We start from the raw sequence: 25,669 nt of genomic DNA on the forward strand, positions 1-25,669 counted from the left end.
CAGCCAATGACATGGATTGAGTGGGCCCAGAACCAACGACCCCCTCGACAGGGGGGGGGGGGACGATGCTCATGGTATGGACGGCGAGTCTAGCTTCATCGACATCGAGGCGTTACTTATACACATCGTCCGCCCACTTGTGACTATGGCCTTTCTCAATTCCCAAGTCAACCTGCCACCATGCTCATCTCTTTCTCAAGCCTCTGGACCAACTTTTTCCCCCCTAAACCTGCCTTCACAGAGAAGGATGTGGGTAACCTCGAGGGGAAAGTGCGCCAATCCTAAATTTGCCTTGTTCCGCTGATAGCGGTGCTTACGGAGCATACAACTGACTATTTACATTATAGGTCTACATCGTCTCGGGTAGTAACACCGGCATGGGGAAGGTGCTGGCGAACCTCCTGTACGAGAAGAACGCCAAGGTCTACATCGCCGCGCGGTCAGAGGAGCGCGCCGCCAAGGCCATCGACGAGATCAAGAAGGCGGCGCCGGCCTCGAAGGGCTCATTGGTCTTTATGAAGCTCGATTTGGGCGACCTGCGTACCATCAAGGCGTCGGCCGACTTCTTCCTAGCCCGGGAATCCAAACTGCACGTGCTATTTAACAACGCCGGCGTCATGTACGTCGACCTCAAAGGCCCACAGACAACACCTCAAGGCTACGAGATGAACCTCGGTGTCAACGTGCTCGGCACCTTCCTCTTCACCAAGCTACTGACGCCGGCTCTCATCTCGACGGCCAGGTCGGAGCCCGCAGGCTCGGTAAGAGTCATCTGGGTGTCCTCGCTAGGCACCGAAATGGTTGGCGAGAAATCGATCGGGCTGTCGTACACCGACCTGGAGGCGCACGCAAAGCGGACACCTATGGACAGGTACGCGCTGAGCAAAACCGGAAACTGGCTCCATGCAGTAGACTGCGCACGTCGCCTGCACGGTGACGGCGTTGTCAGCGTCCCGATAAACCCGGGTAATCTCAACACGGAGCTCGCCCGCCAGCACCCAGCCTTCATACAGCGGATCCTGCGGCTACTCGTCTACCCATCTCGGTACGGGGCGTATACGCAGTTGTATGCGGCCATGTCGAGCGACATCGGCCTGGCCAATTCGGGAATCTGGGGTAGGCAACAGTAGTGCCTCGGCGCGAATGAGCAGCCAGCCAGCTGACACCTTGCTTGTAGTTGCCCCTTTCGGCCGCCTCTACCCGATCCGGAAGGATTTGCTCGATGCGACGAAATCGAAGGAGGAGGGTGGTAACGGCCATGCCGCCGAGTTCTGGGAATGGACCGAAGAGCAGGTCAAGCCCTACATATAGCAGCAGTGCCTTATCTCACTTGAATTCAACTTGTGAAGACCAAGGTGACGAATTCTGCTCTTTGACACGGAGGGTTGTCACTTGAGTCGTTAGATTGCCAGGGGCCTGATGAGGCTCCGCTGTGCTTCAGTCGTGCTCCGGGGGGGGGGGTTAACGGCCTCACAAACTAGAGGCGTCAAACTCGGAATTTTGAAGTGTTTCGTGGCGACTCGATTGGAATAAATGCTTATCCCGGCAACCCAAACGACTCGTGGTGTTGTTTGGGTCGCAGCGGGTTTTGGCCGAAGATGAAGAAGAGCATTCCTAAAATTACTATCAATCTCTAGGGTTTGTGTAGGACGCCCACCGCAATACAGATCGTAACGGGCCATCTTGAGGGCCCCAGACGTATGAAAGAGCCTCGTAAGGAGGTGAAGAATTCGTCGGATACGTCCTGATTCGGCACGACATGGGATCATCGTCAAAGCCAGTTCCAAGTTCGAGCAAGCGGATACATCCAGGCCTCAAAGGTCGATACGCAAATTAAGTTTCTAGCGTTGACATCACAAAGAAACCTGCAAGGACGATTATAGTAGAAGTTTGCAAAGTCTAGGTATGGCGGTCAAAGAGGTAGCATTGTCATGGCGGACCATTAGGCTTGGCTGGAACCACGCAGAATAGGGAACGATCAGACGGAATACAACAGAGCAGCCAAGTGGTGGTGAGATTCGTCGCTGAATGTACATGTTTGGTACAGACAATTCCCCAGTCAAGACCCGAACTAGGTGCACAGCTGGCTGGTGGGAAATACGCCAAAAATGTAATTACATTCTTTGTTATGGACGGTGATGTGGTGGTCATCTCCCTCCTACTTCTGCTTACTTGCCCTCGTCAGGCCACCGTCAGGTCTGTCGGTCCTGTCTTACTTTTGAACTGCGAAGATTCAATTTCAACAGGTTTGTCCTCACCCTGTTCCGCATCCCGCTTGCATCTCGCAACGAAAGAGAGAGTAGCAAGACCAAATCAACCAGCCATTGGAAACCAATTGGAAAAAGAGCCTACTGCACCTGTCTTTTCTTTCCGAGATGCCGCAGAAGCCGGCCGATCCGTCCATCTAAAAGACGGATCCCTTCCTCTCGACGTCAGCGACGATCTCCTTGTTGAGGATACCGCCCTCATTGCCCATCTGCTCAGCGAAAGTCTTGGTAGGCTTCCACTTGCTCGAGGTACGCGGGGTTGACTCTTCCATCATCTTGTCAACTTGTTCCAATGTCAAACCCTTGGTCTCGGGCACCAGGAGCCACGAGTAGACGAAGGCGCAGGTACACAGACCGCCCCAGATGAAGAAGACCGATGATCGCAGGTTTCCTCTGTCCGGGTTGACCATGTAGGGGGTAATGACGGCGATAATCTGGAAAAGAGACGACGTCAGTTTAAACAGAGTCACCTCCTTACAGACGGTGGCACGGAAGGCGACTTACCGTATTCCAGAGCCAGTTCGAGGCAGTCGAGAGACCCACTCCGCGGGAACGGATCGGAAGAGGGAAGATTTCCCCAATTAAAATCCAGGCGCCGGGACCCCAGGTCGAGGCAAAGAAGAAGATGAAGATGGCAATGAATGCAATCTGCGCATTGACGGCCGAGATGTTGTTGGCAATGCTGTCGCCATTGGCGTTGATATGAGTGTGGTTGAAACCGACCGTGACCCCGATGATGGCCACGAGGAACTGGCAGATGAGCATGCCGAGCGCTCCGTAGACGAGCAGAGGGCGGCGACCGAATTTCTCCACGGTGTAAAACGAGATTGGGGTGGAGCAGACATTGACAAGTGTGAAGATCAGGGAAATCAAGAAGGTGTTGTTGATGGCGCCGGTCGATTGGAGGAACGGGGTCGAGTAGTAGAAGATGAAGTTGACACCAGTCCTACAATGATCGAGAACGCGTCAGTTAACTGCGGGAGCCAAGAGAGAACAGATGAAAGTCGCTCGCTGGGAATTAACTCACCATTGCTGCATCATCTGCAACGATGTGCCGAGAATGGTACGACGGAGATTGGACTTCTGGTTGCGCAGCCCGCCTTTAAAGCAGTTGTGCCAGCTGGAGAGCCAGCCGGTGGATGGAATTATCTCACGCTCATACTCGTCGTTCGCAATGATCTCAGCAATCTCGACTTGGATATACTCGGAATCGGTGGGTTGACCGCGGAGGCGCGAGAGTGATTGCATAGCCTTTTCGATCCGGCCTCTCTTGACAAAGTATCGCGGCGAATCAGGGAGGAAGAGCAGGCCACCGCCGAGAATGAGACCCCAGGCAAACTGAATCGCAATGGGGATTCGATAGGAGCCAGTGTCTCCGCGGTTTTCCGTGGCATAATCGACACAAGAGGCCAGAAGCAGACCAATCGTGATGCAGAATTGGTATCCGGCCACGAGAGCACCGCGAACCTTCCTTGGGCACTGCAGACACGCGACGGTTAGCCTGGGAGAAAGCCATACAACATGCAGGCACACAACTTACAATTTCGCTCATGTACAGAATTACGGTGGCACTTTCGAAGCCAACACCAAAACCGGCAATGAGACGACCTGCGACAATGACACCGAGGCCGTGGCCGGGCCCGGTAATCATCTGAATGATGACACCAACGATGTAGATGACGCAGCCCACGATGACAGTCCATTTGCGACCAATGATATCGGCGACATCACCGGCGATGATAGCGCCAAAGAAGGTACCGCAAGAGAGGATGGAGACGATCAGCGACTGGTGAGGAGACGAGAGAGCCGTAGCGTCGGGACCTTGGACGATGTGGATGAATTCTTTGACGCCATTGACGCCGTTGATATATCCCGAGTCGTAACCGAAGAAGATCCCGCCAAAGGACGCGAAGGCACAGATGAGATAGGCTTTCCAGGTGACTGGAGCCTCGACGCGGTTGACGTCGGTGGTGGTAGAGAGCGCACGAATCTCGCCGGGCATGTTGGACTCTGTTCCGGGGGGGGGAGGACAAAACAAGAGTGGAAGCAAAGAGTGCTTGACAAGAAGTCAAGAAGGAGACAAGAAGGACAAGCTTCTCGGACGAGGAAGCAGCGTCTCTTTAAAGAAAGCTTTGGCCAGAGGCAAAAAAAAATCAGGAAAGTTACAAATGCAATGGAACTCTGGAGCTTTCACTGACCTGTGAGGCTTGTTACTGGTCACACGCTAGGGAGGGGAGTAGGGTGGGGAGAGGCACCATCTGCTGCAGGTGATTGATATCAGGCATTCCTAATTTGAATGGGCCATGACCCATGGGGAGGGCGATGGAGGGGCTGCCACGGTGTGGACAACGCGCCTCTGTTTGTCAGTCTCGACCACCCATGGGAGATTCTGGGAGGGAAAGAATCTCCAGATGGAATTTGAGTGGCCGGGCAATCAAGGCAACCCACCAGGCCCATGGCATGGGAAAATGTGGGTTGGCAGCGTGCCAGCGTGCCATCGCCAGATTTTAGTTGCCCCCGTGATATAGGTGTTTTGTCGAAGAGGCCGCATTCCATTGGAAGGACTCGATAACCCTGCAAAACGCGGAGTTACGGAGTTGGTCCAGTTTTGTTTGCCTGCCTCGCCGCCACCCCGCGCAGAGCCAACGAGGCTCTCCAAGCCGAGCTCCTTGACGTCGATCCACGGGCTTGCCGCTTGCGGCGCTAGCATCCCAGTCGCCCAGTTGCACCAGTGGGTGATGTTCGGCGACCTGCCCCAAACAGGACTAAAGGCGTCCGCTGTGGCTGGATGACAGCCTTCTTGGAGACAGCACCAGACGTCAGAGGCCACCGTTCCATTGGTCCCCGGAGCTCGCCAGAAACTTTCAATATTGACATCTCGACGTCCTTGTTTCTCTGGTCCTGCCGGTCATGTCGGTCCTGCTGGCCCGCCTCCTTCTTGCCCAGTTGCTTAGCCCCTGATCAAAGGAAGAGGGTCCCAGTTTCCAGCTCTTTGACAAGGAACCCCTCAATCCCCGTGGGACAAAACGCTGCAATCAACAATGGCTGCCCATGATGGTGTTCTTAGCGCGCTGTAACGTTGGCCAGGGAGGTCAAGGTCCGGGGAACGAAAAAAGCTTAGGCTGTTCGCAAAAAAAATCGGCGGACTAACCTCGACCTAGGGCGGTGGTTCCGAGATTAGATTTGCGGAACTCGCTAAGCGGGGACAGGTATGATCGTTTTTCTCATGCTTTGCGCCCGTCTGTACCGGGTCCTGGGTATGCGGCGAGCGGTGCGGCAAGCAAATATTACGGTTTCGGATGACGATGAACAAACTTTTGTAACGCTGGTCGGGAGCTGTTTTCCAGAGAGTTGAAATTTGAGAATCGTAAGATCATCCCAAAGCGGGACGGAATGACAGTGAGAAATAACGGAAAGCTACCTCGTAATGGATGAGAAGAAGCCAATGCAGGCATCGGTCGATGCGATGATGATGAATGATGGATGATGGATGATGGATGATGATGGATGGGATGAGGAAGGGGATGAGGGTGATGACGACAAACTCGAGAGGAGGGAGGGAGGCAAGGGCTAGAGAGAGGAAGACAGCGAGAGAGAGAGCCACTGACAGCGGCTGGCAGGACAATTTCCTCGGGTATTGCAGCTGGTAGGTTCGACCGGAAGTGGCTTCAGCTGGTTGTGCGCATGTACCACTACCAATTCGGGGACAATTGACACTGGCAGCGGCTGATCGCGAGCAGGTGGTGTAATCACTGACTTGGCTGGTCGTGTGCAGTTGCCTACTTGTAGAGGCTAAGGCCAGCACCGTAAAGAGGACCCCCGGGATGGACGTTATAACCATCAATCACCCTGTCTGGGGAGCCAATGGGCGCACTAGGGGCACTGAGGGGGGGCACCGGGGGGGGCACTGAGGGGGGCACTGAGGGGAGAGAGCCTTGCCTTCCTGGGTAGCTCCTCGCAGGGTGCCCATCGCCGCCTACTTACTTGGGCATGTTTCAACGCTGAAATTGTTCGGCACACGCACGGCTAAAATGTTTTCCACCAGCTGTCATCATAACCCTCAAAGTCCGCCTGGCGTGGCATTCTGATGGCCACAAAGCCACCACAATGGGACAATGCAATTTTTGCTCGCTCTGGTTCAGCTCCACTTCAGGACGGTGGTATGATTGATTATTCTCTCCTGAATCCTTCTAGAATCATGTCTCCTTGCATCTCATTGTCCTGGATCGAGTAAATCCCCATCCCGACTCCACTCCCACCACGCAAAATGGTTAGCACGGCCCGCCTCTGGATCTCACTAACGCACCCTGTATAGCGAAGATTTTCCGATGCTACCTTACCATGACCACCGTCGCCGCTTCCTACTACTCCAGCACATGAACTCCGCGTGGCCATGCTCGCACCTCGGTGCCCAACAGAATGCCCATATCGTAGCAGTGGCAGAGACTGCAACCCTCTCGCCTGCCATCAATGCTGCCTTCCATTTGCTCCAGCCTCGAGGCCTGGGCCCCATGGGGTTGTTGGTTCGCTGACACCGCGCTGTGCGTGGCAGCAGGATCATGTTTGTGCATCTCAACGCTTCCGTACGCAGGATCGCGAACCTACCTCGACGTTCGCGTCATCACAACCCGTCGTGCCAGTTCGGCGCTAATCGAGGTGTTGCATGGACGGGGAATTTGTGCTTACAAACTCCAAGTGAAGCCGAGAACCACCCAAGGACCGGAGCCTTGTGATTCCGAAGTTGATACGAACGTGGCGTCAGCCTCCGCAGCGAAGTCCCGGACATGAGAGTCAACATTCTTGATAAGGACCACCCTGGACCCCCCTTAGACACGGGATACATTCTGCTATGCGCTTGTCCGTCTTTGCGACGGCCGGTTTGTTATGTCCACAGAGAGACTGTGTTCGCCACAAAAGGCACGATGACGAATGCACGAGGATGCCCCCCTCTCGTTTACAGCTATTGTACCGAGTAGTTCTTCCGACATTGGCACCAAAGTGTGCCCGTTACTTGGCTACGGAATTCCTACGGAAGTGAGGCTGTCACAGCGAGGGCTTGCATGAGTCTGAAAGCGAACGCCTTCAAGGATGGTCAAGTGAGAGCAGATTGCCCAACGAGAAATGGCGCTGTTCCTGTCATTGAAGAGACCATAGAGAACCTTCCCTGCCTTAGATGAACAGCTCGAACCAGCTCGAGCCAGGTATGCTCGGGTCAAACGTTGAACTCACAGTGGAATTGCAATTTGGCAGCATCGTCTGAATGTTATTTCATTGTTTCGAGACCTCTATACTCTTAACAAATGATTTAGATGGTCAAGGCCATTGCTTGGTGGCAGTTTCAAATGCCAAAGAGTCTATAGTACAAATCTTCCCTGGAGATTGTTCTCAGTCCGTACTTTGATAAGCGACGGTTTACTACTAAATACTCTACCATAGTAGTGCGTCGTGGCTCCTATGCCCGTCCGAAGAAATCAATTTACGCGTCTCGCGTGCGACGCGTCTTCCCCCGGAACGCGCTCTCAGCTCCAAATCCCATCGGCACCCCCTTCACTTCCATTCTGCGCAGAACCTCCCTCCACACTCGCTCACAGACAAGTCGTCCACGATGGCGCTTAGCACTACTCAGCTTCGTGATGAAGCTGTCCGCGACAGAATCAGACTTGCAACCGAATTCCTCGACCCCACCGACGATGAAGCCCGATCCTACCGTGCCGACATCGTGCTGATGCTGAACCGTGGTCTGAGACGACTTGTGGTCAGCGTTGACGATATTCGCGCTCATTCGCGAGAACTCGCGGACGGTATCCTGCACAAACCGTTTGACTATTCCCTTGCCTTTGATGCGGCGTTGAAAAACGTCATTGGAACCATACCGAACCGTGCGCCATTTGAGCAAGATGAAGACCGACTATATTACGTGGCATATTCAGGCTCATTTGGAGAGAACACCTGCAATCCTAGAACATTGGGAAGTGCATTACTTAACAGAATGGTCTGTTTGGAAGGTATCATCACAAAGTGCAGTCTGGTCAGACCAAAGGTTGTCAAGAGTGTGCATTGGAATGAGAAAAAGGGCACTTTCATGTTTAGGGAATATAGAGACCAGACTATGAGTGCTAATGCTCCAGCAAGTCTGAGCGTTTATCCACAGGAAGATGGAGAGGGAAACCCCGTATGTTGAGTGCCTGAACCACTCCAATTCTCCTGCGATGCTAACTCTCAGCCAGTTGGTCACAGAATACGGCTATTGCACTTATCGTGATCACCAGACAATCAGCATCCAAGAAATGCCCGAGCGAGCACCGGCAGGGCAACTTCCCCGAAGCGTCGATGTCCTTCTGGACGATGACATGGTAGACCGAGTCAAACCTGGGGACCGTATCCAGCTGGTGGGTATCTTCAGGTCGCTGGGTAACAGAAATGCTGGATCAGGATCGTCCATTTTCAGGACCCTCGTCTTGGCCAACAACATCGTTCTGTTATCTTCAAAAGCCGGCGGAGGAATTGCCCAAGCCACGATCACGGATCAGGACGTGAGAAACATCAACAAAATGGCCAGGAAACACAATGTGTTCGACTTGCTCTCGCAGAGTCTGGCGCCCAGTATCTATGGGCATGACTACATCAAGAAAGCCATATTGCTCATGCTCTTGGGCGGAATGGAGAAGAACCTACCAAATGGCACCCACTTGAGGGGTGACATCAACATCCTCATGGTCGGTGACCCTTCAACGGCTAAATCTCAACTTTTGCGCTTCGTGCTCAACACCGCTCCATTGGCAATTGCGACCACCGGCCGTGGCTCCTCCGGAGTCGGTCTTACGGCTGCCGTCACCTCTGATAAGGAGACTGGTGAGAGGAGACTTGAGGCTGGTGCTATGGTTTTGGGAGACCGTGGCGTAGTCTGTATTGATGAGTTTGACAAAATGAGCGATGTGGACCGTGTGGCCATCCACGAAGTTATGGAACAGCAGACCGTCACCATTGCCAAAGCCGGTATCCATACCTCCTTGAACGCCAGATGCAGCGTGATTGCAGCTGCGAATCCCATTTTTGGCCAATACGACAGCAACAAGGATCCTCACAAAAACATCGCCCTGCCCGACTCCCTTTTGTCTCGTTTCGACCTGCTTTTTATCGTGACCGACGACATCGATGACAAACGAGATCGGCAGATCTCCGAGCACGTTCTCCGAATGCACCAGTATCGTCAGCCTGGGACTGAAGAAGGAGCTCCCATTCGAGAACAACCCAACCAAATGCTTGGAGTGGGCGTTGAAGAAGATCAGAACGCCAATCAAACGTCGCTGGTCTACGAGAAATTCAATATCGTCCTTCACTCCGGTTTCATGGTCGATGAAAGGAAAAGAGGAAACAAACGAGTCCAGCCCGTCAGCATGGCTTTCATCAAAAAATACATTCAATATGCAAAGAGCAGGTGCAAGCCAGTTTTGACAGAAGATGCCAGTGACTATGTCGTCAACGCCTATGCCAACCTTCGAAACGATGAATTACAAGCAAATAAGCGCCGAACAAGCCCTATGACCGCAAGAACATTGGAGACGCTAATCCGCTTATCAACCGCCCATGCAAAGGCACGACTGTCGAGTAGGGTTGAGGAGAGCGATGCTATTGCGGCGGAAGAGATTCTCAAATTTGCTCTCTTCAGAGAAATTGCGGTCAAAGACAGCGGGCGAAATAAGAGACGCAAGACCCGTGATGCCAATGATGATGCTTCACAGGTGGACAGCCAGTCTGGTAGTGACGATAGTGATAGCGATGATGATACCCCATATCGTGGGACAAGGTCAAATGGTGCCCGGGGAACAAAGCCACACACCAGAAGTCAGCGCTCAACCCGCACCAATACCACCACGAATGGCACAGCACATGGAAGAGCCAACGGCAACGCGAATGCCGGAAGCGACGATTCGGCGGAATCAGATGTGCTGGCTAGCTCTTCCCGAGGCCAACGACAGACAGGCACAGAATCGCAAATGTCCCGCATGAGCATTGCCAGCTCCATACCCAGTTCCCAGCTACCCTCCACCCAAGCCGACTCACAATCCCAAGGTCCCAAGACAACACCGTCCGAGGGTCAACAACAGTCATCCCCACCGGATTCGGGACCAACAATTTCGCAGCCACGTCTTGCGTCATTCCGTGCCGCTTTGGGACCCTTGACCCAGACCTCGCTGTTCCAGAATGATATGGCTACAGTCGCGGATGTCAGTGCAGCTATCAATCATCGCGTGTCAGAGGCAAGTGGGGCTGAATTCTCCCAGGAGGAGATTACTGCTGCACTTAGGTCAATGAATGAGGCCAACCAAATTATGTTCTTGGAGGATACCGGGGAGGTTTACACGCTGTAGAGGAACAGTGCTTGGATTTTATGCATGCCAACGGATGGTAAGATCTGCGAGGTCCAGGCGCTTAGTGATATGTTAATGTTTGATCCGGATGAGCAATGAAATGTTTTTTTTTCCTTCTTCTTCGGATTCTCTCGCCGTTCTACAATAACAGAGTGGAAATGGCAGACAGGGATTGATGCCAGAGATATTCCAATCAATGAAGACGGCGGCAACCCTGATCTCAATGAGACTATTAAGCTCGATCGTCGACAGCGGCCCATAGGCCTCGCACGTACATCGTATCAAAAGGGAAGCCTGACGACGATGGCGGTCAACCCAGGCGGCAACAAACACAACAACGATAACTGAGCATCACAGGGGCCGAAAACAGATCACGGAATAGTCGACACAAAGAGGTCTGGATGAGGGAGGTGGTCGACTTATGCCAATTGAGACTGTGAAGATGGAGGAATTGGGAGCCTCGACGACAAAGGCAATTGCTTCATTGTTTGTGGTGTTGTGGTAAATACATACCTCGCAAGGCTACCTAGCCTCGCTAGGTCGTTGATCTAAAGAATGGCCCCCAAGCGCAATGGGCGCTCTCGGCAAAGCCTCACCAGCCTGCGTCTCTGAAGCGCTCGCTTCAGTCTGTTTGCGGCGAAGCCTCGACGACCCTCGTCCAACTCCTTCCAACCTCCAACAAAAGAAATCAAAATTCCGAATGAGAACAACTCCGCCCACGCCGCTTCACTCCTTGTCCCTTCCATGCTCGGTCTTCCTTTGATGCGACATTCTTCAACACTCCAAGCGATCGGTCCACATTCCAGCGCCCCAACAGGGGCCGTCCGAGCGCTCAGCCATCTATTCTTGCCGTTGTCGCGTTCGCCAGTTCCAGCTGCATCTGCTGCAGCTGCGCCCTCCGCGCCTTTTCGAGGTCTTGAAACTGTTTGGTGAGTTTGTACCAGGCGTTCCAATCCGCCCTGGCGTGATATTCGGCGAGGCCTTCATCGTCACTCCGCGGGTAGCCTGTCTTCCACACCTCCCGCAACACCAGGTTCGGCTTGCGAGAATGGCGAAGGTCTCTCCCAGTATCACGCTTATACGCGTCCATTTGCGCCTGATACCATTCATCCTGGGCTTTTTTCCAGATTGAGCGGTACTCCTGGGTCGCTTCGGGCTTGAGGGCGATAATCCGCTGCTCGATTTCATTGACTTTGTGATCTGCTATGTAAGCGATCTTTTTCAATTGATCGAGCGTTAGATCGGCATGCGTTTTCAGTGGGCGTGGCGGGGGATTTGTTTCGGTTCCAGATTCGTCCTCGTTCGGGTTCTCTTCGTCTTCACTCTGGTCTTCTTCGCCCTCACTCGGGTCGTCGTCGTCCTCACTCGGATTCTCTGCGGCCACACTTGGCACCCTCGGTCTTGGTATCGGGACCCTCTTCCTTCCCGTTTCCTCCTCGAACATCTTGTCCACCTCCCGTCCCATGGCGGCCTGGATATAATTCCAGGGGCGTTGGGCGCCTTGGTTACGGCGGAAGTCGTGAGGCAAATGGTTCCACATGCGTTCCGCAGTCCATCCTTCCGCCATGTAAACCCGAAGCATGCTGCCCCAGGCGTGCCTCGGGTAGGAATGGACCACTTGGGTCAGCGAAAGCCCTGCTGGGAGGAATTGGTCTGGCATGGTGTACCCCCCCACATTAGGTCGGTCAGTCCTGCCCCTCTCGATAATCAGAGGCACTCTGGTGATTGGCTCGGTCTCGTTGTCTTTCAACACCAACATGTTCCTTCCGGAGTTGAGCCCGGTGCCCAACCTAACAGGTCGCGCGGAAAAAATGTGGTTTCCGGGAACCGTCGGGTGTTCGCGTGTTCGGCCGACCTGCGGGCGGACCCGTGGCGGACGAGTACCGGGCGGAGCTGGCGGGACTGGCTGGCTCATCTTGCTCAATGGCAGGGCCGCCGGGCTGTGTTAGCTGATGCAAGGTGTGTGTGTGATGTTTCTTTGAGAGTCGATACGGGGTCACTGATGTCTTTGGGACTTGGTGGTCGGCAATGATACAGGTTTCGTGGTACTGTCCAGCTAATTTGAAATCTCGAAGGACAAGGCACTGATATAGACCAGTTTGGGGATAAAGAAGAAGATGAAAACGGAGGCTCGAAGGATAAAAAGACAGGCCTGGGTCAGTTCGAGGAGATAAAAAGAGGAAGATGAAGACGGAAAAGTTCCTTTGTTTGCTTTCCTGTCCTGGTGATTTGAATGCGTGAATACTCTGGCACTCTGCCACACTTTTGCCCGCGTCAACTCTGTGCCGACGCGGTGAGGCAATATGACTTCTGTTATTGGAGGTCTCGACAGTTCTGGGCACGCTGAGCGGGCTTGCGGGATCATGCTACAGCAAAAGATTCGAGTCGCGAACGCAGCTTAAATGGCAGGGACATACAAACCGATCTTCCTCACACTCAATGTCACGAAGCATAACCAAACAGGACGAGGCTACCATCCCCCAGTCATGCGGCTTATACAAAAACTCTACGGGTCATTTCCATCTTCGAAATGCATGGCTGATTGATCAGCAGCCCAGAAGCAAAATACCAGCCATCGATTGCATCCGCCCCAAACCGGTGTTTCCTACTCTGTGAGCTCGACAGGTGCAGCAAACGACCTCACGCGACGATTTCCTTATAGCCAGGTTCGAAGCGGTACATAATCACCATGACACCTGTGACTATCTGCGAACAAAGGGAGTTTGGCCTTCTGACAGATTGTGAACCGCCGGGAAGTGACGAGGCTCTGTTTGTCAGGGGGGCGATACTCCAGACAAAACAGTGGCATCGGTCAGAGAACCGGAAACGCATGATTTGACTCTGCGGCCATCCGTGGAGCCATGTTGTTATGCCGATATACCACCAAGTTTGTTTGAAGATCATGACACAGGGGGGCAAACCATATCGAAATGCGGAACATTTCCAACTCAATTGAAGCTGTATATGATAGCCTGCGACAGGGGAGGACACAGGTCACAGCTGGAATGGATGTGGCTTTGGCTTTCCTTTGGACAATGAAAAGATCTACAACCTTTTTCTCTTTCTTTGCTCGAAAGATATTGACATGCTCTCTTCCGCAGGAAAGAAAACAGTCCCGCTGGGAGAGCATATTCTATTTGTCAGTCCAGTCCGAGATTTTCAACACCTCGACACCCACACGAATGAATACCGACGAAGAGATCCATATCCATTGGTTTTTGACAATGCTCCCTTCGATGGTCGATATGAGCAACGATATGGCGCTACAGCCATCATCCTCAGATGATGTTGGAACTTCGAAGACGTTGGGTACGCCATTGACCTGTCTGCGTTCTGTGTATGTTCCAAGGTTCTGCTTTTGGCATGAAACCTAACCAGGCCAGGTCCCTTTCAAAAATGGCCGCCCCTTTATTCCAGATCGATTTGACGAAGCACCATTATTCGTCTGTGCATGTCTGCGGTGCAATTCAACGAGCATCAATCACAATTACCATCTGAAAGCAAGACTAGACGAGGCTGGACCAAAGAAACAACTGGACAGATGTGGCTGTCCACCATCCTTGACCAAATTATCACTCATATTCACTGTCACATCTTAAGGATGCGCTCGATTCTTCACTGACATAATTAGGCATCCAGTCTTCACACCAGACTCTGACACAAAGGCCCTGGGCCGGTCCCATACATCTAGCCAGACCCCAGCAGATGCGATCACAGATCAGACATCGTGAAATCCAACTCTTCTGGGTGCCCAGCGCCGCCGTCCGTATGTATCAGCGCCCTCAACCATTTACTCATCGTCGTCGACGAGTTCCGGCAGCTCCCGTGATGTCGCATTCAGGTTTTCATTCACATTTGAGATACCTTCATCGGCAAACATCTCCTCATTCAAAAACTTCATCCATTCGGAGTCATCTACTTCAAAGTTGGTTGAGTAGTCAGCTGCCATCGGGTCAATCCCGGCGTCCAAAAAGCCACCTTGAAGGGGTTGGGCTGGCAAAGTGTCGAGATCGAATGCTTCAAGCATCTCTTCTATCGGTGGTTGAAGCGTGAGAGCGACGTCTTCTCCACAGATGACTCGACTCGGGTCTGGCCACGGAAGAACTTGATCACCGTACCCTTCCATCGGTGGTTCAGGTGTGAAAATGGCGTCATCTCCCTGAATGGCTCCAGTCGCGTCAGGTGTACCGAGATCCATGTCTGGCCACACAAAGTCGAATTCGTCGTCCTGATAGGCCTCTGCCATCGGCGGTTCAGGGGCGAAATCGGCGATGTCTCCATGGATGGCTTGAGTCGCGTCGGGTTCATCAAGAGTCAAGTCTTGCCATACAACACCTGGTTGACCTTGCTGATGGGCTTCCTCAGGAGGATGATCCGCAGTTAGTCCCATATCCGCGTGTCCGAACTCGGTGGTTGGATCGGCAAACCTCACTCGCTTCGTGGATTTCGCTGTGCCTGCCGACTCTGGCCCGGTTCGTTTCAAGCTGCTTCGAAATGGCGCGACTGGAGCGTTGATATGGGGCACTTCTCGGTTGGGCGATGCGACGCCCTCTCCCTGGGGATTTGCAGGATCGAGGAACAGATTTGCCGACTCAGCAGTCTGGCCATCGAGGTCTACACCCCACGACAATACCTGATCCACCACTCCGGGCATAGGCTCTCCAGCCGGCAAGGTCGACAAGAATTCATTCAACCTGGTCAACCTGGCCGCCTGGCCCGCGTGGACATAAGAAATTGCCGATTGTCGAACCAAGGGTAGTTGCTGAGCAGGGTCCTCAGACGGGAATGAATCATAGATATTTATGACAGCCGCCGTGGCCATGTTGGAAATCGCAGTTACAAAGGCCGGGCAATGTCGAATATGTTGGAAGCTGAAGAACGTCTCGGTCGTAACGTCGCATGGCCAGTTTGCCATTTGCAAGACGAGTCTATTGCGCCGGCGACTATCTTGACTCGCACCATACAGCTCGTCGAGGGCCAAGATCTGTTCCGCACGCGCACGTTGATATCCCCAGTACGTTGCCATGCTGGCCTTGTACTCGTCGAATTCTTCGGCCGAAGCCCAAAGCGGGTATTCCTTGTCGTTGTGCACAAAGGTCATCATCACAGGCTCCGGCCCAAGAGTTTTGCGGGCCTTGATTTGACGATGAGGGTACGTTCGAACCCTTGGAGCTATGGGATTGTGGAACTTGCCCTGCAACTTGGATGCGCCGTACTTCTCAGAGCCGTCCATCATGCATGTCCGGATCTTGGGAGCGGTGCACAATGCCGTGACTTCCTCTGGCGAAAGAGCGGACAGCCGGGCGTCGAGTCGCTTCATCAAGAAGTTGGCGCGGTTCGCAAAGGACTTGCTCGTCGTGATGCCAAAGGCCTTGAATTCGTTGATGGCAATGTCGGTCAGGCAAGAGTACATGTCGGTGGCTGACCAGTGCCATTGGATGAAGGCGTCGAGGTAGGAGCCGCGCAGGTGATTGGGGTATCTGATGCAGACCTCTTCCAGAGACGCATTGGGAGGGATTGGCTCGTCGAACGAAGGGAACGACGGCAGTTCGGCATAGACCCGAGGTTCCGTGTCTGTTCGCTTCTGGTGGATTCCTGGTCTTGATCGCGATGATCCTGCTGAATCTGATGTCAGAGCAGTATTTATATATGGTGCTATTTCATATGGGGACTCACAAGCCATCCGCGGGCTATGCCACGGATCCATTGTCGGAAGCGATGCTGTCGGCGAGGGATTTCGAGCTTTTGCAGGCAAGAGGAGACTTAGGTACTTGGTCGATGGTCCAAAACACACTACCTGGTCCCTCGCCGACGATCGTTGATGGTGTTCGGACAACTGTATCTGTGGAGAAAGATCGAACCTGTTGATGATGAGCGAGGGAAACTTGTTGTAAGTGCCCAAAGCCAACGTGGACAGGCCACAACGAGCCTTTTTAAAACGAAGAGGTCTCCCATCGTGGGCCACAGCGAGGCTGTTGCTCGAGGTGCCTTCAAGTTCCAGGGTCGACAATGTCTTGCGGGCTTATTTACTCGCGACAAAGCACATTGCTAGTCCATCCTACAAAAAGTACAAAGGGCAGTTGAAGCACTGCCCGGAGGGATACTGCCTGGAGCGTCAAGGGTTTCACGTTTAGCAGAGAACGCGCTGTGAAGCTCATCGCTCGAGGGCCTTCTTCGAAGAAAGGTAGTTGAAAGCCTCATATCGAGAATGACCTTTCAACTTGCACTGCACTGCATTGTGTATGCTGGCATAAAGGGACATGGTTTCGAGCATACAACAAGGCTAGCCTTGTGCCTGAGATCCCAGAGAGCTCATAGCCTTGTCTCTCGAAGACGCCAAGGATCGAGAGCTTTGTTTCTGTGGCCCTTGGACAACCAACAAAGAACGCGAACAAAAGGTGATGAAACATAATGCCACTGCCACTGCCAATGCCTTGGATCCTATGGCAGTACTCGGGCATTCACTGCGCAGCAGCCCCTCATAGTACGATCTGGGGTAATTGACTTGATGCGTTCTTTTTGTTGTTACACCCTTTTTGCAAGGCTGCTCAAGTACGAAGTGAATAGAACGGCCACGCAATAAGCTCAGGGGCTCGCAGCCTTGCCAAGGCTCCGGCCAAAGGTCAGGGGGACCGAGGGACTAACAAACAAATTATCATACCCACCCTCACCACACAACAGCACCGACTTCAACATCGCTAGCAGCTCGTCCACCTCGTTGGACGATTCCTACGCCCGGAAACAAGATGGTAGGTTCCCCTAGAGACTTTATATTATCAAGCAGTGAAGACATGGAATCGGGCAATGAATTGGCGAGGCGGCCGACCGACAGATACAAAATGCATACTACACTGAAGGCCCGCTAGCCCTCCCTCCTGCGGCTCATCCGTCGTGTCGCGCTCGTAGAATAACGAGCAACAAGAACATATATTAATAAGTGCTAAAGGCAGCCCTCCTTACTGACTCTCCCCTTTTTCGTGTGTACGGCCCCCTCCCCTCCCCTCTCTATTTCTCTCTGTGCTCTTAGGGTGGGTCGTGATAGATAACCCAGATCTCTGAGCAAGTAGCTGGGGCTGTCCGCATACCATGCCTCGTACTGTCCTCGGACTCAGTCAAGTCACCAAGCGCATCCCTCTCGGGTGCCTCTGGACAGGGTATCATTACACTGTCCTCAAGACTCCGTATATATTGCCCGCGCAAAAGGTAAGCGCAGCACCTGGCGTGGCTCAGGATTGCATGCTTGCTTTTGTTCATTCATTCACTCCCTTTCAATCAACTGATAGGGGATACGATGCACTCCGTACAAGGGAATGAATTCTCTACGAGCATGTCATTGAGTTTCAATCTGGGCATTTTGGTGTCAACTTGCTAGCCTCACGATGATAAGAAAACGAAGCTAGCGCCTATACCTTGTTTCGGTACTTGTACTATCTGCAAAGGCAATGGAACGAGCAGTCCGGGTCGTTGCATGGCATTGTTGTTGCTGGGGCCCTACAAGGACACACGCCACCAATACAATGCCAACTCTCGACCTCGGTCACATTCACTTCCACCACCATGTCCGCAGCGATATTGTCACAATCTCCTCTGTCCACGATAGATTTTTGCATCTCATCATTATCGTCATCCCTCGACCACCTTCGCCCCCGTCACACCGTCGGCTAGTCATTCACCCTTCAACTTATCCTGCGTGACCGTAAACGCCTCCTCAAGCAGCGCCTGCTCCTCCTTGACGTGAGTGGCTTTCAGACCCGTCGCGACAGATGCACTGGGGTCCCGTCCTGCATACATGACGTGCCGTCTGTTGTGGTACTCCGTCTCGTTCAACAATGTTTCAATACGCGGCTGGACAAAACTCCATGCTCCGGCGTTGAGAGGCTCTTCCTGACACCAGACGATCGTCTTGGCGTTCTTATATTTGTCAAGGTTCTCCTTCAAGAGGGCCCATGGGAAGGGATTCAGCTGCTCGATTCGGGTGATCGCAGCGTTCTTGATGCCCTTGTCCGCGCGGTGCTTATGTAACGCTGCATATACTTGACCAGTGCATAGGATGACGCGGTCGATCTCATCTGGCTCAACCATTCCCTTGCCATGCTCTGGATCTGGGATGATCCATTGGAAGTAGGATTCACCCGTGAAGTCCTCCAGGCTAGAGCGTGCGAGAGGATGACGGAGGAGAGATTTGGAGAAGAATATGATCAATGCTGAGAAAGAGAGTTGTCAGTCAAACGCCCAATCTTTCTGGGATGGCGATTTTCACTTACGTTTTCTGAATTGTCTGTTCATTTGTCTTCGGAGAATATGGAAATAGTTCGAGGGTGTCGTCATGTATGCTACCTGCATGTTGCAATCTTGATGCTGTCGGTCGAGTTTATCCTGTGACGGGAATACTCGAGGCTCTTCGTTGCAAAGTTGCAGATACCGTTCCATACGGCCACTGCTATGCTGTAGGACCAGGATGTTAGCTTTATTGTTCCCACGCTGAGAGGAATTTGCAGTAAACTTACCTCTGGTCCTTGCCCATCGTAACCATGAGGCAGAGAGCAGACGAGACCGGACCTTTGGAGCCACTTGACCTCTCCCGATGCGATGAATTGATCAATGACGCACTGAGCATTATTGGCAAAGTCACCGAATTGCGCCTCCCACATGACAAGCGCGTTAGGTGACGAGAGTGAGTAACCATATTCGAAACCTAGCACCCCATATTCACTCAAGGAAGAGTTGGAGATGGTGAACGCTCCCTGCTCTTTGGAGATGTTGTTAAGAGGTGTCCAGGTTTTTTCGGTCTCCTGGTCGTGCAAAACAGCATGACGCTGGGAGAACGTGCCACGCTCGACATCCTGGCCGGATACACGAACATGGTGACCCTCGAGACAAAGGGTGCCGAAAGCAAGGGCCTCAGCCGTGGCCCAGTCGATGCCCTGGCCTTCCTCAACTGCCTTTCTGCGACCAGCGAGAATTCGTTTGAGATTACGGTGGACGGTGAAACCCTCCGGAGTCTCAGCGATCTTTCCTCCTATCTCCTTCAATATCTCTGAAGGAACTCCGGTGGGAGGATGTGGGAGGACTTCAGTGGCAAGCTCCTTTGGTGATTTGAAGCCGTTCCAGGCGGATGTCAACCATTCCTTGCCTGTTGGTTGATAGTCTTTGCTTCGGTCGAAGCTGTCATTGAGCATTCCCCACACCCATTTCTTGTGCTCGTCGATGTCTTCCTTGCTGAAAGTGCCTTCTTCCAGTAGCTTGTCAACATACTTGTCGAGTTGGGGTTTAATGGACTCTATTCGCTTGTACATGAGCGGTTGAGTGAAGGCCGGTTGATCTGTCTCGTTGTGGCCTTGCTTCCGGTAGCATACAATGTCGATAACGCAGTCTTTCTTGAAGTCAGCCCTCCAGTCGGCAGCCAGTTGGCAAACGAAGTTGACGGCTTCCACATCGTCCCCATTGACGTGGAAAACAGGAGCATCAATTGCCTTGGCAATGTCCGAGCAGTAAGGGGTCGATCGAGCGAATCTAGGATCGGTGGTGAAACCGATCTGGTTGTTGACAATTATATGGATGGTGCCGCCGGTCGAATAAGCAGGAAGAGCATGGAAACCCAGAGTTTCGTAGACAACACCTTGAGCCGCAAAGGCGGCGTCGCCGTGAAGCAGGACACCCATCGCTGTCTGGTGTTTCATCTCGTCGTTGTTGTAGTGCTGAATGGCCCGGGTTTTCCCCAACACAACTGGGTCTTCGGCTTCCAAATGAGAAGGGTTTGCGACGAGAGAGAGCTGGACACGTTTCCCGGACGGTGTGGGTCGTTCAAAGTTCATACCGAGATGGTATTTGACATCGCCAGAGCCTTCGTCGCTTGCCTCAGTGGTGCCCGAAAATTCACTAAAGATGGACTCATTGGGCTTGCGGACAACGTTGCTCAGAACGTTCAGTCTTCCTCTGTGCGGCATCCCAATCACGATGTCCTTGATACCATAGTCCACACTCCTGTCAATCATGGCCTTCATGCCCGGAACGAGGGTCTCACAACCTTCCAGTCCGAAGCGCTTGTCGTTGGGGTACTTGGTGGCCAAGAAAGTCTCAAAGCTTGAGCTCCAAATCAGTCTGTCAAGGATGCGGCGCTTGTCATCCACAGAATATTTATATGGTGTCGGCACCTCGATCCTGTTTCTGATCCAGTCGCATTGCTCTCGATCTGGAATATGGATGTACTCGACACCATACGACCCGCAGTAGATCTTCTCGCAGGCAGCGATAATATCGCGCAGTTTCATCTTTGGCCGCGACTCTGTGGCAAACCTGGGAAGAATGCCGGGTCCGAGAACGAATTCTTGGTCGAGATCAGCCTCCGTGAAACCATAGTGTTCCAGCTCCAGCTCTTTTGGTCTACGGTACCCAAACGCTTCGGCCTCACCACGAATACCGAGAGGATCTGTCTTGGCCTTATGATGCCCGGTCGATTGATATGCTCTGACAAGCAATTGGACCTTCAAGTGATTCGTAACGTCTTGGCCTGCGGTGCTGGGGACTGCGCTTGGAGCGAGGCTGGCGGCGCCTTCAGCTTGGGAGATAAGGCCCGGAGGAGGTTGAAAAGCTTTGGAGACTGGCATAGTGCCCTCTTCTATGTTGTGAAAGTAGGCCTGCCACGAAACGTGGACGGACGAGGGGTCCTTTTTCCATGCCATATACATTTCGTCGATGTAGTTGGCGGTGTTGCCTTGGAGAAAGGAGTCATTCGGATCCTGCTAGACCGTTCAGACAGTGTTCTTTCGGTAGACGAGCAACTGAGGAAATACATACCACGCCCTTGTTGGTGTCTTCAGCTGTCATGGCATAGCTCCTGCGCTGCATTGAGCTTTGAACCGTGACAGCCAGTGGTTTCCTTCCACTAATAAGAGCATTCTGACGACTTTCGGAGACCGCCCTAAAGCTGGAAGAAGTGTGGAATGTCCTTGAAGCTTGCACAGCCCGCAAAGGGAGCTTGCCCGCAGTACAACGATACATGATGCCGGAGTTGATGGTGACCTAATGATACAGAGAATGATCCATAGGAGAAGAAAATGGGTCCCAAATGAGTGAACCACACCACTGACGAGAGAGTGGAAGGCAATTGAGGCTAGGGATAGACACTGAAGTGCCGGGATTAAGATGCAACAAACTGAAGCGTGAGGAAGTTAAAAGTGCAAGGTTCAAGTTCGAGGCTGTTACGCAAATCCCGCAACCCGGTTTAGGAAGAGGCAAGCAGGGTGCCGGGCCAGCGCCCCCATAGGCGGAAATGGATACGGAAACATAGCCGAGAACCAAGAGATGCATGGATCCTGAAGCACAAATACGATTGGTGCGTTGGACCTTGGCAGGAGTAACCAAGTGATCCCGGATATCGCACAGTCAGCCCGCATAGGGGCTTGAGTGATTTATCCGTGAAGTCCGGATTGTAAACTCTGTCTGTGAGTATTATCTTGTCATACTTGTATACTTTTCATATTTCTATGGGGTATCATATCGTCATCTCCAATGTACTTTTGCAGTGCCATAATCTATGTCCAATCAATCGACCGTCCTCTTCCGGAGGTATCTGCGCACATACCGCAGTATATCTTTCTCTCAGATCCGAGCTCCAGCTAGATATTCACGGTCAATAACTTCAGTTCCGCTCCCTTCATCAGTTCTCCTCCTTTCCAAAACCCATCCGCCGTCCGTGTCACGCGCGTAGCTCACACTTTCCGCGCCACTGCTAGTCCGGCTGTGATGACCTTTTCGTCGTTCACCCCCAGCAGACCCTGGAGATGCGGGTAGTTCCTCCTGCGACGTTACCACCACCGGTTCAGTCATCTTCTTGCGCGGTGTATTCTGTGTCAGGGTAGGTCTTTCCGAATCTTCGTCCTCTTCCTCCGACTCGGGGATTCCAGCTGGCGACGATCGACCGTGAATCGAGGACGACATGCGGCTCACGTTAAGGTCCGAGTGAGGAAATGGATGGTTGGAAACGTGGGCAAGTGGTGAGCTAGCCGGGTTTCCTGCGGCTGAACTGCCGATGCTGGATGAACTGCCTCCAAATGTTCTTCCCCGGAGCTTCATCAAACCACTGAAGCTCATATCATCGTCGTATCCAGGGGAGTCAAGTTGTTGCAGTAACTCGGCAATCCCTGGACTAGGCATCGAATGAGCTGAAGCTGGCACCCCGCCTGGTATTGCTAGTGACACCACCGAGTTGCGAGTACTCCACTCGCTGCGTTCGGTAATGGGCGTCAGGCTGGGCTCTTGAAAGTTGGCCTTCCCGCTGTGACTTCGCTTTACCCCATTGGATCCCCGGTCAGCAAAGTAGCCGCCATTCACGAGCTCTGCATTGCCTTTACCATAGGAGCGGGCATAAAATCCAAACTCTTGGCCATAGAAGCCTTCGTCATCATTCTCTAGGACCTCGGCGTTCGCCTCCGCAATCATGGGATCGTCATCCATGTCGTCGTCAAATGGGAATCCGTCGTCCTCGGCAATTGCAGAGCTGAAATTGTAGCTGATACGGCTATCTTCGGAGACAACGCCATGTTGACTGCTCTCAAATGGCGATTGAGAAGTATCATCCGAATTCTGACTGAAGCTGACCTTGCGATCAAATCTACCATTTGCAGCAGCTTGGTTGGCTGCATATGCCAAAGCGTCGTGATACGCAGCGAGATTCGTTTCAGTGAGCCCAGCGATGGAACTGCTTTGCATGAAGTTCCCTTGGCTCATTGGATGACCACTCGTAAATTCTCCAGCCGTTTGCTTGACTCCGTTCTGAGGGTCATTGCTTGTCAGCGATAGTTGTCCGATGGCGTCCTCCCAAGGATTGAGAACCTTGACCCCTGCGTCAAGGCCGGCTGCTTGTTTGGCAGCCGCAAATTTTCGAGCATTCTCGGCTGGGATATCACGAAGCTTGCCTGTGTCGTCGTCGAATAGTTGCTCGTCAAATGTTGTCCCTGACGGATCCAACTCCACGTGGTCAAACTCGCCATCGTCAAAATATAGATCCTCATCATCAAAAACCCCTCCGTGAGGACGAGAGGTTTGCTGCGTACGCCTGCCATGTATTTCCGCCGTCGTAATGCCAAGCCCTCCCAACATCGTAACCGTTTCAACGTCAATGATACTGTCTTTACGCGGGAACTTTGGACTATCGTCTTGGGAAGGCTCTCTCGAGTCTGCAATCCCAATAGCGAAACCCTCGTGGTCTCGGGGGGTAGGCTGTGAGCCATTGTTGGTGCTGGTCGGGCTGAATGTCATGGATTGAGGAGTAAAATGAAATCCTTGTAGTGATTGTCGCTGCAGAGTCGTGGTCTTGACATCTGATGCGGCGGATTCTTCAGTTTCGGGAGGACCATAACGAGCCACAAGCGCATTTCCTATCGGAATGTCGTTGCCGAAACCATCATCTTCCTCAAAGTCCGCGTTCACCCCAGGAATCATCTCCTCCAAACCATCGTCTACATCAAAGTCATAGTCACCATAGTCGTCCTCCTCATCTGCGCTTTGGGTAACGGTTTTCTTGATTGCTTCCTGTTGTTTGTGTTTCTCCTCGAGCAATCTCTCCTGCGCCGATGAGCCTGCTCCACCGATTTGAAAGCTGAAGCGGGAGGAAGTGCTGGTCATATGCTTCGGAAGCGCCGCCGCCGGCGGAATATCAAACTTCGGGGACGGCGTGCTCTTCGGCGGGGGTGTTGGAGGAGGTGGTGAAGGCTCCCCTATGGGCGGTAACGGTGCGCTCTCCTTCGCCGGTGGTGGCGGTGGCGGTTTGTTTTCATCCTCAGGTGGCTCAGATTTGACATCCAGACCTGCTTGCGGTACAGCGGACGGCAGCCGTCTTGCGAAAGCTGGCACACTGCTCTCATCCTGGCGGTCATTGGCCAAATTGAATGCGTGGATATTGTGCAGATAGCCTGTCCGATCGGGTTGCAATGACGGCCGATCGTCCTGAAAGTGTTCTTTGAACATCGGACTGTGTGGAATATTTGGTGTTCCGCTGAGCGCCAAGCGGGAAACCGGTGAATCATTGTTTCGATTGGGGTCTGGCCCGTATGCAGAGCGCAAGGCCGGGGAGTCTAGATTGCCAATATCGTTGTGGGAATAGAGCCTGCGTGATCGTGGAGCGGAAAAGTCATGGACCACCTTGCCTCGAATGCTTGGGTCGAAATTATCAGGCAAGGCTGGGACGGACAGAGTGAGATTTAGGTCCTCGAGTTTTTGATTCTGAGATGACCTGCGACGAGCCAACAGACTCATTGGATTCAGAAGATTCAGCCTACTCTTTTTCCCTGTATGCCCTTTCGTTGGGACCGGCTCATCATGCGCAGACTTATCGGAGGTTTGGGTGGAAAAGCTGTAGTTCCGGAGGCTGGGAGAGGATGCATTATCTCCGAGCTTCATGGGCGGTTCAAGCGTCTTTCTTTCTTGGTTGTCGAGACGGATAGAAGGCGGCACGGGAGACGGCCTTAACGTGTAGTCTGGTCCTATGGGCGGGGATTTTGCATGCGAGATAGGAGCAGCATTGTTCCGGTCGATCGCGTCACTCGTCGCAGGACGGGCAGCTTCGTCTGGTGATCCATATCTGTAGCGGCCGGTTTCATCAAAAGACCTCTGGTATTGGTGGTGTTGTTTTGAATCAACCACAGGAGACTTGGAAAACGGCGGACCGGGTGGTAAAGGCGCAAAGCGGTCGTGGAGGGGAGATGTGAAAGTGAGGTTCAGGCTGAGCGAAGGGCTATCCGACTCATCTGTCACAGACGGCGTGTCGGCTGGGCTAAGCGCATCACTATGTCTATTTGGACGGTCAAGTAGTCGTCTTGGATAGGAGGGAGAGGATGGTGAAATCTGGTCAGATCTCCGCCTGCGACGCTGGAGAGGGGCATACGACGGTTTGTTGTTGGCGTTCATACTGTAATTTTCGAGTAGCAGCAGGTCGTAGCAACCACCGCCCGCTCACCGATGACCATTCTCCGACTTCCCCCCTTGCCTAGAAGGATGAAGGCTTATCGATGCTGCATCGCTGGAGGAACA

General features: G+C 52.9%; 7 protein-coding genes across 7 annotated transcripts; 2 read left to right on the forward strand and 5 right to left on the reverse strand.

Annotated features, from left to right (window-relative positions):
• Nucleotides 1-180: 180 nt before the first annotated feature.
• On the forward strand, nt 181-1,311 carry A1O5_05827 (uncharacterized protein; the record flags this gene model as incomplete). The annotated part of the gene is made up of 3 exons (XM_007746425.1): nt 181-270; nt 348-1,116; nt 1,178-1,311. 3 exons carry the CDS (start codon nt 181-183, stop codon nt 1,309-1,311), a joined length of 993 nt encoding a protein of 330 aa, XP_007744615.1.
• Nucleotides 1,312-2,404: 1,093 nt separating this feature from the next.
• Nucleotides 2,405-4,269, reverse strand: A1O5_05828 (uncharacterized protein; the record flags this gene model as incomplete). Its single annotated transcript, XM_007746426.1, has 4 exons — nt 2,405-2,701; nt 2,772-3,213; nt 3,295-3,746; nt 3,808-4,269. The coding sequence occupies 4 exons, from the start codon at nt 4,267-4,269 to the stop codon at nt 2,405-2,407; spliced, it is 1,653 nt and encodes a 550-aa protein (XP_007744616.1).
• Nucleotides 4,270-7,872: 3,603 nt separating this feature from the next.
• Nucleotides 7,873-10,639, forward strand: A1O5_05829 (minichromosome maintenance protein 3; the record flags this gene model as incomplete). Its single annotated transcript, XM_007746427.1, has 2 exons — nt 7,873-8,439; nt 8,495-10,639. The coding sequence occupies 2 exons, from the start codon at nt 7,873-7,875 to the stop codon at nt 10,637-10,639; spliced, it is 2,712 nt and encodes a 903-aa protein (XP_007744617.1).
• Nucleotides 10,640-11,471: 832 nt separating this feature from the next.
• On the reverse strand, nt 11,472-12,299 carry A1O5_05830 (uncharacterized protein; the record flags this gene model as incomplete). Its single annotated transcript, XM_007746428.1, has 1 exon — nt 11,472-12,299. One exon carries the CDS (start codon nt 12,297-12,299, stop codon nt 11,472-11,474), a length of 828 nt encoding a protein of 275 aa, XP_007744618.1.
• Nucleotides 12,300-14,429: 2,130 nt separating this feature from the next.
• On the reverse strand, nt 14,430-16,322 carry A1O5_05831 (uncharacterized protein; the record flags this gene model as incomplete). Its single annotated transcript, XM_007746429.1, has 2 exons — nt 14,430-16,258; nt 16,316-16,322. The coding sequence occupies 2 exons, from the start codon at nt 16,320-16,322 to the stop codon at nt 14,430-14,432; spliced, it is 1,836 nt and encodes a 611-aa protein (XP_007744619.1).
• Nucleotides 16,323-18,304: 1,982 nt separating this feature from the next.
• On the reverse strand, nt 18,305-21,487 carry A1O5_05832 (2-oxoglutarate dehydrogenase, mitochondrial; the record flags this gene model as incomplete). Its single annotated transcript, XM_007746430.1, has 4 exons — nt 18,305-18,843; nt 18,904-19,084; nt 19,147-21,378; nt 21,437-21,487. The coding sequence occupies 4 exons, from the start codon at nt 21,485-21,487 to the stop codon at nt 18,305-18,307; spliced, it is 3,003 nt and encodes a 1,000-aa protein (XP_007744620.1).
• Nucleotides 21,488-22,240: 753 nt separating this feature from the next.
• A1O5_05833 (uncharacterized protein) lies at nt 22,241-25,039 on the reverse strand (the record flags this gene model as incomplete). The annotated part of the gene is made up of 1 exon (XM_007746431.1): nt 22,241-25,039. One exon carries the CDS (start codon nt 25,037-25,039, stop codon nt 22,241-22,243), a length of 2,799 nt encoding a protein of 932 aa, XP_007744621.1.
• Nucleotides 25,040-25,669: the final 630 nt, after the last annotated feature.

Source organism: Cladophialophora psammophila (assembly GCF_000585535.1).
Source record: "Cladophialophora psammophila CBS 110553 chromosome Unknown aczJe-supercont1.8, whole genome shotgun sequence".
Classification (NCBI taxonomy): Eukaryota; Fungi; Ascomycota; class Eurotiomycetes; order Chaetothyriales; family Herpotrichiellaceae; genus Cladophialophora; species Cladophialophora psammophila.